The following is an 11,485-nucleotide window of genomic DNA, read 5'->3' on the forward strand; positions in this document are numbered from 1 at the left end:
CAACCGGCCGCTGAGAGCGGGCGGCGGCGGGGCCCGGCCCGGCGCGTTTCGGACCCCGCTTAAGGCGCTGGGGCGCGGGAGGCCGGGCAGCCCCGTCCGCCACCGAGCGGCGCTCCCGGTTACCGCAAGGGGCTTCCCCCGCTGGCGCCCACCCAGCCGCCCCCCACGCCTCTCACCGGCGCAGGCGGGCCCAGGCACCCGGAGTAACCTGCCCTCCCCTCGGGGCACAGAGCTCCCGTCAGTGACAGCAACGGGCACGTAACCCCTGTAGTAACCCCTGTAGTAACCCCTGTAACCGCCGTGCCGTACGGTGGGCTCCCCGCAAGGCCTCGAGCAGGGGTAACAGCCCTGGCCCCCGGGAACCTCACAGAAACATCCAGAGCGCCTGGGGCACGCAAACTGCTCTTAACCCTTCTTTTTCCAAAACAAGAACACACCAGTTTTCGGGGGTATGGCACAGAGATTTCATGAAAGATTCATCTTTCACACAACTGCTCTGCATTAGTGATTTTGGGGTAGGGTGTGCTTCCTGGGCGTAACAGGCAAAGTAAGAACTCACAGCTCTCACAAAGGGCACGGAAAAAAGCAAGCCTTTATCCTTGCAGACCGTACAGAACCAAGTACTGAAAGAACCGTTTACATGGGAAGAGTAAAAGCATACAATCTGCTGAGCGCAGCATCATTTCTGTCACAGGAAGGATGCCTTGCCCAGTACCGTGGATTCCTCCAGTTCCCTCGGCACTGGGTTTACAGGATTCTATCGCAGCAAAAATCGTCGCTTAAAAACTAGTATCCAGTCTCTCAGTCAGGAAAACACTTCAGATGACATGGATGAGTAGTGGAAGACAGCCTGAAGCAAAAGCTGCTCAGACCCACCATACCCGACATGGTTGCGACACTAGCCAAGAGCATATTGCTTTTACAGTAGCCTGCTCTGAGAATGGCTTGCACCTAAAAGAAGCCTATTTGCTGCCTTCTTCAGTTTGGAGCTTCTCCTTTCCAGCAGCATCCAAAATCCCTTTCCTTTCACCCATCCCCATCCTCCTAAATACCATATTCAAACACACCCCCAGCTGGATCCCTTCTGCTCACTGCGACTTGATACTCTGAACAGGACAGTCTCTGTGCCTGCATGCCCATCCATTAGGTGTGACCAGTCCGTTCAACTCTAAAAATAAATGCCATTCCTTCTGAAGTTGTTTTTTTTTTTACCATGCAAGTACTTCAGGAAGGCAGCTGCAGCTGGCATCAGACTTTAACTTCAGCTTTTCGAATGACTTCTTCCATGCGCTGGTACCAAGGCTGAATCTTGGTGTTAACCATCATGTCATCAAAGGCTTCCAGCCCTTCCATGACTCGGAGGACCCCGTACACTGCCTGTGCCAGATCAGACAAAGATTCGAACAACACTGAAAGAGTCAGCAATGCAGAACAGCTCAGGGTGCCAGTAGATGTCTCAATAGCCTAGCCAATAAGGTTCTTTCCCTGTCCTGTCATCTATGCCACGACCAATTAGCAAGGAAGACTGAGTGGCAGAAAGGCAGTTAAGAATATGCATGTTTTTCCATGAAGAAACAGTAAGGAAAGATCAGGATCTACGCACAGTAATGGGGCAAAAGTTAATCCCACCTCTGCATTAAGCCCTGATGTGAAATGCTTCACTTGCATTCCAAGGAGAACTGCTGGTGCAGGGGATGAATCCTGCTCCACTGTGTACTGCTGCCTGCAACGGGAACGCCAGCAGCGCTGAACGTGCAGGCACGAGGCTTTATTCACCGGCAGTCACGAGCCAGAGCAGTGTCCTGGCTTGTGACCTGCTTCGATCATGCTTCCACATGATCAGTAACATCCACCTGCAGCAGATGGGAAGCGCAGGTTCCAGCAACAAGCATAGTCCTAAGTAACGTTAAGTTCCTTCCATGTGGGAATTGTATTATGGCACAAAGGACAATGACAATGGATCTCATGTACTCACTTTCTCTGCCTATATTTGTATTAACCATTTCACACAGAGAAGCAACTGGATAATTTGTAATACACCTATGAACCAATGCAAGAATTAACCGCTTACCAGGTCAGCGAGGTTCGGCTGGTTTCCACCCATGAATAGACGATGTTTGCCAATAGCTTTTACCCACTCGTTAACTGCCTCGTACAAGTCTTCTCGGACATCATCTTGAAGGTGATGTCTGGATAAGAGAAGAACTAATTTGAAGACACTAGTTTTTTTATTTCTTTAACCTTCTTATGTCTCACCCTATGGGCTGGTCTCTGGCTGGGAATTAGGAAGGTACCTTGGAGTGAAGGGGGGCAGTTAGTGCTTAAGTAGCAGGTGAGTAGAGGAGTTCAGTACCTCCAGTTACGGTAGTACAGCTGCTATCACATTGGATTAAGTGGTTTGGTTTAAAACTCTGAGGTTCTGCCCTTTGATATCTGGGGTTCACCGCTGAGGAGGCTAAGGAACAACTACTCTTGCGTACTCGGTGCTCGGTGGTACCAACCTTTTCTTCAGCCTCTTGCTAATGAAGAACATGGCAACAGCCCCCATGTACTTGGCAAAGAAACCTTCCATGGTGCCAAACTTCCCCTCACGGACAATGTAATCAAAAGATGCCAAAGCTTCTCTGGGGGTGCGGTAAACATTGGGGGAGATGAGGTGAACAAGCCAATCATCTGCCCATTTTCTCCACTTCATTTCTTCCCTGCAAGCATTCAAAAGGAAAACTTTTTGGTGAATGAGCTACAGGCTGCAGAGCTACAGGAGGCAGGCAGAATCACACCGGCATTAGCCAGAGGTTCTGCCAAGGACAGACATGTCAAAAACTCCTGCCCAGCCCTGTGCTCTGGTGACCTCTCTGAAATGCACTCAGTATCATTATCTTTGGCAAGGCTCCTCCAACCTCAAACTGAAATTAAGACTAAGATAGAGCACTAGCTCCTCCTCCCAATAGGAGAAAGCTAAAGTAGAAAGGAGAAATAGCTCTCCACAGCATTCCCCTGCGATGTAAAGGAAAGGCCAAGAAGGAAGCGGGAGGCAACTGAAGGCTAGCGTGAGCACGATGGTGGTAACTAGGCTGTCTGACAGCACTGATTCAAATTATGTAAGAAACACAGCAAACCCACTGTAACTATTGAGGCTTTAAACACTAATGGGGGTGTGACAGGATTTGTCAGCACCGGTGGGATTTTTTTATCTGCATCATCCCTGAGTACATACAGAGGGGGCTGTGGCCCTACTTGGAGGGCTCAGAAACTTAAGAGCACTTACACTCTCACTTCCTTGACAGGATAGACTCGCTTTGTCTCCTTCTCATCCAGCATGAGCCAGTACTTATTACCATACTCAAATACCTCCTTGCCTTGCTCAGTCACAGTCTTCATAGGAGGATAAAATGACACAATCTCTTCTAAGCTATTCCTCCTGTAGACAGAAACACCGTTAGCACTGATCTGGCTGCCACACAAATGAGCAAGACCAGAAGACAGATTGAAAGATACTTAAATACTTTAAGATGTATTATTCTGAAAATAAGCACACAAAGTTCCAAATTCTATTTGAAATAAGTTTTGAAGAGAGACTAGAACAACTACTTGCAAATAACTATTATTAGCATACATACCTTTGTCTGCGTTGGAACAGAAATGTTTGCAGGCATGTAACTATATCATTCTCAAGTGCTCACGTGGACCTAAAGGACAGGCCACAGGCAGAGCAATTTCATTTAATTCTAGATGTTATAACTGGCTAATTGTAAGCTTAGTTCCAGGACTAACACTGCTCTGTGTTTAAGTAGGTTTTGTGCAGAGAATCTCACAGGTGAAACAGCATTTCTGAAAGGTAAAAGCTTTACTTGACTACACACACCCCACAACATACACAGCTACCATCCACATCATCCCAGCCAGGCTCAGGTCAACTGGCCTGAACGTCCAGAGCTTCAGAGACCAAGGTCAGCAAGATACTTATGACCAACTCTGAGAGTCTTCTACATCTCTAGTTTCCTAAGGCCATTCACATTCAACTCCTCTCCCATCACCCCGTTTTCTTACTTGGAAATGAGATAGGTCTTTATTGCGCTGATGATCACCGAAGAGTCATTCAATTGCTGAAAAACAGAAGTAAGCCAAACTTTTAAAAGAAGCTGGTGTAATCGAACAGGAAATTCTTCAAAACTTTTTCCCCTGCATGCTGAGGCTCCAAGTTAGTACTACAGTCCTGCTTCCCCACCATGCATTTTCACTGGAGCCCCTGCACATCTCAAGACATTCTGATCCCATCTGTGGCTGCTGATGAGCATCACTTCAAATTTGTCTCTCATTCTGACAACAGAGGACCCAAGGGCTGGGTGCACATGCAATACTAGCGAGTTTTGGATGTAGGCTCTTGGCAGTGAAGAAGGAAAAGCAACACTAACATAAAAAAAAAAACCCAACAAGTTGAATCTTCAGTATTCTTGAGATCTCATTTTTTTCCCACAAGATATAAGCAGTTCCTGTTACCACTGGCACAAGTGATATGTCCTGTACAATGGCTGAAGGAAGCTGCGTTAAAATCAATACACAAAACAACACGCCTTGCAAGACAGGCCAACAAAGACTCTAGTAAGGCCAAACAGAGAAAGTAATGAAGCAAGAAGCAAATCTTAGGCTCTTGAGAGAATAAAATATGATCTAAAAATTAGAGTGCATGTGATAAATCAAAGACATGACAGAGACAAATGCCTGCAGACCACTGCCTGTGGGGAAATCAAGCTTTCAGAATAGTAAGACGTACCAGAGGGCTTCCAGCGTTGGCGAGCAGGATAGGCACCTTCCTGTAGGAAGAAAATTTGATCTCTTTCCTCATTATTGGGTTCACCTCCACAATTTCATAGGGCAGTCCATGGTAATCAAGAAAAGCTCGGACTTTGCTGCAGAACGGACACGTTTTATACTGGTAGAGAGTGAGCTGCAGGGTCCCTGCAGGCAGCTGGGGAAGAAGAGAGCAGAAGCGTCCATTTTCTACTAAGAATACAGATATTACCTTCCTTCCACCCTTATCTTTGCCATGAAATCACAGTCCTTGGCATTCACAATTGACACCTGACCATCTTAACATCTCGGCTAACAGATGCTTTCTTCAAATGGCCTCACAAATATTCACCTGCCGTTGGGACCACACATCTGTTTTCCTAAATACCTATTTAATCTGCCGGAGCCAGGAAAAACAGAAGTTAAACCCCAATCTACCCCTCCTGAAGTAAATCCTAAAACTAAAGAAAAACACGGCCGTGCTTTAATCACCTTTAAATCAGAACTGAAACAGCCGTTTACATGCAACACGCACAGCCCTCACCCCCCAGCAGTCTGTGAGGGCCCGGGGCGGGGGAGCTGCCGGGGCACACGCGTGTGCGCGGATCGCGGCCCCGGGAAACGGCGGGGCCGGGGGGACGGCAGCAGGGGCCGCTTTCCAGCCCCGCCGTGCCCGCGCCGGCGCTGGTCCCCGCCCGGAGCAGATGCAGCCACCCCGGGCCGCTGCCCAGCCGCCGTGTGCCGGGCACCCCGCGCCGGGGCACCCCGCTGCCCGACCGCCGAGCGAGCGCCCCGCACGGCCCCGGCCGCCGCCGCCCCCAGACCGGGGCGCCAGAGGCCGCCCGGCCCGGGAGAAACGCCCCGCGGCTCCGTCTCCTGGGGCTGCCGCCGCGCCCGGGCGAGGCGGGAGGGAGCGGGCGGCCCGCGGGCGGGGGCAGCCGCCTCAGGCGGCGAGCGGGGGCCCGGCGGCGCGTTACCTCAGCGGCCGAGTGCTCCCGCAGCCGGTGCCGCGCCGCCATGTAGAGGCCGGCGCCGCCGCCCAGCGCGAAGGCGGCGCCCAGCAGCAGGCGGCCTCCGCCTGCCGCTCCCGCCGCGGCCCCGTAGGCGCGGCGCGGGGCCTGCAGCCGCCAGGGCGGCAGCAGCGCGGCGGCCCGCCAGGCCCTGCCGGCGGCGGCCATCTTCCCGGCAGGGCGCGCGCGGGGAGGGGAGGGGCTTGCAGCGGCCCCGCCCCGCCGGTGGCTGCGGCGCCGGCGCCGGGGACAGCGAATCCCAGAGCGCCGGTCCCGTGGCCCCTGCCCGCGCGCGCCGCTCCGCGCCCGGAGCCGCCTTGTTCACCCGGGCACGGCCGCTAATCACACCGGTGCTCAGCGATTACTGCAGCGCTCGGCCGCCCTCCTGGGGGCGCAGCGCGGCCCGGCCCCGCACGCCGCAGGGCTGGCGGCGGTGCCAGGCGGGGACGCAGCCTCTTCGCCCCGATACCCCGTTAGTGATGGAGCCGTCGCGCCGGCCGGCTCCGGGGGCGCCGCCTGAATTAGTGCTCTAATTAGAAGTTATTTTCATCCCGGTGGCACCTCCCGGGGGTGGCGATGACGAGGCCAGGCAGCGATCAGGCCTCCTCAGGGCGAGCGAGGCGCGGCGCTGGGCCAAGGGCAACGCGATGGGCGCCGGTGCCTTGGGGGAGGGCGGCCGGCGGGAACCCCCCCTGCGGCGGCCTCGGCACCGCGCGGCGGCGGCGGCTCCTCACAGCAGCGCTGCGGGCCCGGCTCCGCCGACCGCGCCTGGGCTCGGGGGGGGCGGCCCCGGGGGCAGCTCCGCCTCGTGCCCCAGTGCACGGAGCGCTGCTGCGTGCCGGGGCGGGCAGGCCCGGGGCGGGCTGCGGACATCGTGGGGCAGCGGGCAGCCCCGCGGGCGGGAAGCACCCGCCGCAGGTGAGCGAGGCGCCGCCCGCCCCGCGCGCTCACCACAGGCCTCACCCCGGCGCCGGCCGCCCTGCGTGACGCGCGCGCGCCGAGCTCCCCCATTGGCTGGCGGCGCGGCGGGCGCGCGGCGCGCCGTGAGGGCGGGGCCGGGGCGCAGGTGCGGCGCGCGGCGGGGGATGGCGGGGCCCAACGGGGAGCCCCACGTGCCGCCGGGGGGCGCCGGCCGCAGCGACGACGGGGACGGGGACGGGGACGCCTTCGGGGAGGAAGGTGCGTGGGGAGCCGCGGCGCTGTGACCCCCCCGGCGCCGTGCCGCCCCCGGCAGGGCGGGCCGCTGGCGCGGGTGGCCGGGCCCGGGCGTTGCTGGGGCCGGGGCTGCCGCCGTCGGGCGGGCGCGGGCCGTGTGTTCGCCTTCTCCTGTGAGGAGCTGCTCGTGTGCGCTGCTGGCAGTGGGACAGGGCGGGTGCTGAGGTGCGGGAGCGGCGGGGCGGGCCTGGGGGCAGCGGTCACCGCGCGGGGGGAGGAACCGGGCGGGGCCGCTTCGTGCCCGTCTGCGGTGCCGAGGTGCCACGTCCCTGCCGGTGCTCTGCCCGCTGCCTGCTTCCCCATGGGGGATGCGGGACGGCGGCCGGGCTGCGGCGTGTAGTGCTGGTCACCGCTCAGACTGTGCGCTGTGCCCGCTGGACGGTGCCATTACACCGTTTCCCAAAGCACCATCCCGCTGGACAGTGCCGTTACACCGTTTCCCAAAGCACCATCCCGCTGGACGGTGCCATTACACCGTTTCCCAAAGCGCCATCCCGCTGGACAGTGCCGTTACACCGTTTCCCAAAGCACCATCCCAGTGAACGGTGCCGTTACACCGTTTCCCAAAGCACCATCCCGTTGGACAGTGCCGTTACACCGTTTCCCAAAGCACCATCCCGCTGGACGGTGCCGTTACACCGTTTCCCAAAGCACCATCCCGCTGGACAGTGCCGTTACACCATTTCCCAAAGCACCATCCCACTGAACGGTGCCGTTACACCGTTTCCCAAAGCACCATCCCACTGAACGGTGCCGTTACACCGTTTCCCAAAGCGCCATCCCGCTGCCAGGTGTGGCCGCACAAGGGGACCTCACAGTCCCAGCTGCTGCGGGTCAGACACATCAGGAGCATCATTTCTGCCCTGAAACCAACCAAGAACGTGAAACCTGCCAAGAGCGTTCACTGCTCTGCATCGCCTCCGTGATTGGCCTTTCAAGCTTTTCCAAGAGCCGAGACACATCGGATGTGACAGAGAAAGTCACTCAACCTGATCTGCATCAAGGCTCTACATTAAGTTGTTCTGTTTGTGTTTAGCGGGGCTTTGTGCTGCAGCTCTTTCCTGGTCCAGGAGCTGAAGCTGTGACACCGCCTTGAGCTTACATAGCAAACCTGACTTTTGGCAACATGCTCGTAAGAATGCAGAGGAGTAAACAATGCTGTTGCCATACTCCTGGTCAGCGTTTTGGTTAGGGATGAGGTTATGTTTCCACAAAAATACACCAAACTTGCAACTAACAGAAGGCAAAACGATAAATTTTTTTACAGCTTATTTTAAAATGGTTACATTTTTTTCACTTCCCAAAGCTGCACAACTTCCATAGCTTTTGCTTGAGCTGCAGACACCGAGAACAATTAGTTCCTGGTGTGATTACAGGCTGCTTGCCAAGGTGATGGACATCACCTGGCAGAAGTAGTTACCGTATCTGCTTGGGCTCTGCTCACCATTTCATTGGAACGCGCTTCATCAGATACTGGGTTGAAGTAGAGAGCTCTAACTCATGGACATTCTCGCATATCTCGAAACAGGCTTTGAAAAATACTAACAATTGGCACCTTTTCGGAAATAATGTGGTTGTGGGATTGTTTTTTAATGTAAGGACATCAGCAGTGCTCTTGCTTCTAATGCCACCTCTGCATCTACCTGCAAGGCCTAACATTTTATATGCAAGCTTAAATGCAACATGGGCAATTCTCCAAAGAACTGAAGGCTGCAACGCTGCTGTGAATGGCTCCAAAGTAGTATAAGAAAAGGAGGAGCGTTGTTGTCTTATAATGAAAGTTCTCCTTAGTTGTTAATAATGCAAATGACTACAGTATTTAAATATTCATAGTTCTAAAGCTGCTGGTAATGGCAGCGCCCGGGGCGGGCTGTGCTGGGCACCTGCCGACACGAGTGTCAAGGGGGCAGCCGGCGGGCGGAGCTGGGCTTGCGAGGCTGGGGCACTGCAGCACGGCGGGACCCTCATCCCAGAGCACACCCCCGTCCTCGCTTTCGCTGTGTCCTCCCTTCACTTAGAGCAGCGCTGCAGCTGGGCGCTGCCTGTGCCACCCTTGGCTCCAGCGCTTCCCCGGCTTCGCGGAGGAGCCGGCCCCAGCCAGCGGGGAGTGGGCTCGGCCCACCCGCGGAGGCATCCCTCCCTGTCCTGCAGCCCACCATCCTCACGTGCTGGCCCACGGGTCACAGCTCGATGGCTGCCCCCTGTGCTCGCTCAGCCCGCACAGCTTCAGAGGGGAACGCAGGGCTGGCTCTGCCTGGGCTCTCCAGTAACACCCCAGCCTTCCCAAGTAACTCGTCAGCAGAGGTTTCTCTCGGCTGTTTTTTCAGTTCTTTTTTGTTGTTATTCTTTAGGATTGTGTGAATATTGCTTGGGCAATGGGTAAAAATATTTTTTTGGCTGTTTTTTTTTTTTTCCTTCTTTTTTTTCTTCCCCTGCTCTTGGTAACATCTTCATGATCCAAAAGCAAGCGTTTCATTGCAGTAGCACAACCATCTTCACGTCACTCACAGTGCTAATACGCATCGCTGTGAACTGCTGTTGTAGTGAGGCCAACACTTCTGCACTTGAAACAAATGCTGTAAGAAACCGGACCTAGGGAGCCAACTGTCAGCATTGTACTGAACGAGTCTGGTTTTAATCTGAAGTACCCAAAGCCTTAGTGGTGCGTGAAAATCCTGTGGTTGAACTTGATGCCCCACACTTACCTCCTCCCTTTGGAAACAACGGCGCCACTACCAGCACTGTGGGGCTCATCCCTGCGCCTGCCACAGCTTTGGCAGTCTGACCCCAGCCAGGCCCTCGTGAAGCGCACCCCAGCCTGGGAGCCTTTACACGAGTAACTCACAGAACACAAACACTGCGGCACGCAGCCAAAGTGCCTGCGCGAGCAGGTAAGGTGATCCCTAAGGCAGCTAAAAAGGCCGCTTTGTCCTTGGGATTTATTTGGTGTTGTTGCAATGCAGATTGCTGCATGCTAGTGCTCAGCCTGCAGTCAGCTGTTTACATACGAGACCAGAGGCTGTCGGATACACCAGCAGCGGGGCTTGGGCCGCTTGTTGCCAGTCCTGCAGCTTCCTTGGTCTCGTTTGATCGGGCAGCACCACCCAGGCAGGACTGAGTTGCATTTTACTTCACCCACCCAGCGGCAGGCAGGCAAGGCACAGCCAGAACGCCGTGGGCGTGTTTTGCAGGAGCTCTCGCTGCCGTCACCGACTGCAGTGACAATGTACTTGCGTTGCTCAGGCTCTCATTTCCCTTCCTTTTAGAGTATGCAGCCATAAACTCCATGCTGGACCAGATCAACTCCTGCTTGGATCACCTGGAGGAAAAGAATGATTATCTACATGCCTGCTTGAAAGAACTGCTGGAGTCCAACCGCCAGACCCGTCTGGAGTTCCAGCAGCAGAGCGCGCAGCAGAATACAGAAGCTGATGTGCAGGGATCACAGCCTCCTGCCTAGTGTCTGGCCACAAACCTTCCATTGGTATTGCTAAGGGGACATTTACTGGTCACCAATGCAGCATAAAACTTGAGTAGAAGAGGTACCTTGTGCCTGTTACTTGTTCCTTCCTGTGGTGGTTGTGTCCTGCCGTTCACCTCCACGTTCTGTTTTTCTTTAGCTGTGTGATCGGTGCAGGGCACACAGGTGGGGCTAGGAGAGCCGATTCTTTCTGCTCCCCCAACACAAGCCTGGCACTGGCACTTGGTTAACACTGTTTGTAGGAGACCTGATGCAATGCAGGTAGTTTGCAGGCAGGTCCTCTTCACAAAAAGGAAAAATTCTCTCAGCGTTTTTGTTAAATCCAAGCAAGGAGCGTCATGCTCTAGCCCCTTCCCTCACAGAGCGCAGTAGGCAGGGGCTGTCCTGTCTCCAGGCTTGCCCCCAGATGCGACTCTGGTGACAGACTTGGAGAGGGAAACCCTAGGCCAAGCTCCTGCCTTGAAACTACAGCTTCTCCGTCATTTGCGTTACCTGCTACGTACACAGTATTGGCAGATGGCCCCAGATGCCTGGATGCTTCTGTCCCCTTCCGAGCATGTAAGACGAGCTGCCAGGGTGATGTTTCTGACAGTTGTAAGTGGGAGCTGCCCGGCTCCTCGAGCTGCTGTTAAGGGCTCGGGTGTTCGAGCGAGGCAGAGCCGCCTGGTGAGCATTAACTGTCCGGAGCAGAGGGATGGGGCTGCGAGCAGGGTCCTCTGTACATTTTGACGAGACCATGCAGGAGTGTTCTAGTCTGAAACTGTGATCTTGTCAGGATGGCCTGGCACCACCACAGTGAAGCAAGTCTTACTGTTCTATCGAGTTAAAGAAATTATTTATAAGAAATCTGTTTTATTAAAATCAGTTTGAATGAAACAGAATTTGTTCCCGAGGGTCTCCACTATGAGAACAGAATGTATTAAGCCTTGTAGTATTAACAAAGGACCCAAGATGCATTCTTGCCTAGCTTGTCTTACACAGTGTGCAT

At 54.9% G+C, this 11,485-nt stretch overlaps 2 protein-coding genes across 2 annotated transcripts; one reads left to right on the forward strand and one right to left on the reverse strand.

Annotated features, from left to right (window-relative positions):
• Nucleotides 1-574: 574 nt before the first annotated feature.
• Nucleotides 575-5,984, reverse strand: PTGES2 (prostaglandin E synthase 2). The gene is made up of 7 exons (XM_040605949.1): nucleotides 5,769-5,984; nucleotides 4,775-4,969; nucleotides 4,051-4,106; nucleotides 3,269-3,421; nucleotides 2,502-2,702; nucleotides 2,072-2,189; nucleotides 575-1,377 (listed from the first exon to the last, which is right to left on the reverse strand). Exons 1-7 carry the CDS (start codon nucleotides 5,967-5,969, stop codon nucleotides 1,249-1,251), a joined length of 1,053 nt encoding a protein of 350 aa, XP_040461883.1. The 5' UTR covers nucleotides 5,970-5,984; the 3' UTR covers nucleotides 575-1,248.
• Nucleotides 5,985-6,882: 898 nt separating this feature from the next.
• Nucleotides 6,883-10,555, forward strand: BBLN (bublin coiled coil protein). The gene is made up of 2 exons (XM_040605955.1): nucleotides 6,883-6,980; nucleotides 10,283-10,555. Exons 1-2 carry the CDS (start codon nucleotides 6,887-6,889, stop codon nucleotides 10,474-10,476), a joined length of 288 nt encoding a protein of 95 aa, XP_040461889.1. The 5' UTR covers nucleotides 6,883-6,886; the 3' UTR covers nucleotides 10,477-10,555.
• Nucleotides 10,556-11,485: the final 930 nt, after the last annotated feature.

This window comes from Falco naumanni, chromosome 9 (assembly GCF_017639655.2).
Source record: "Falco naumanni isolate bFalNau1 chromosome 9, bFalNau1.pat, whole genome shotgun sequence".
NCBI lineage: Eukaryota > Metazoa > Chordata > Aves > Falconiformes > Falconidae > Falco > Falco naumanni.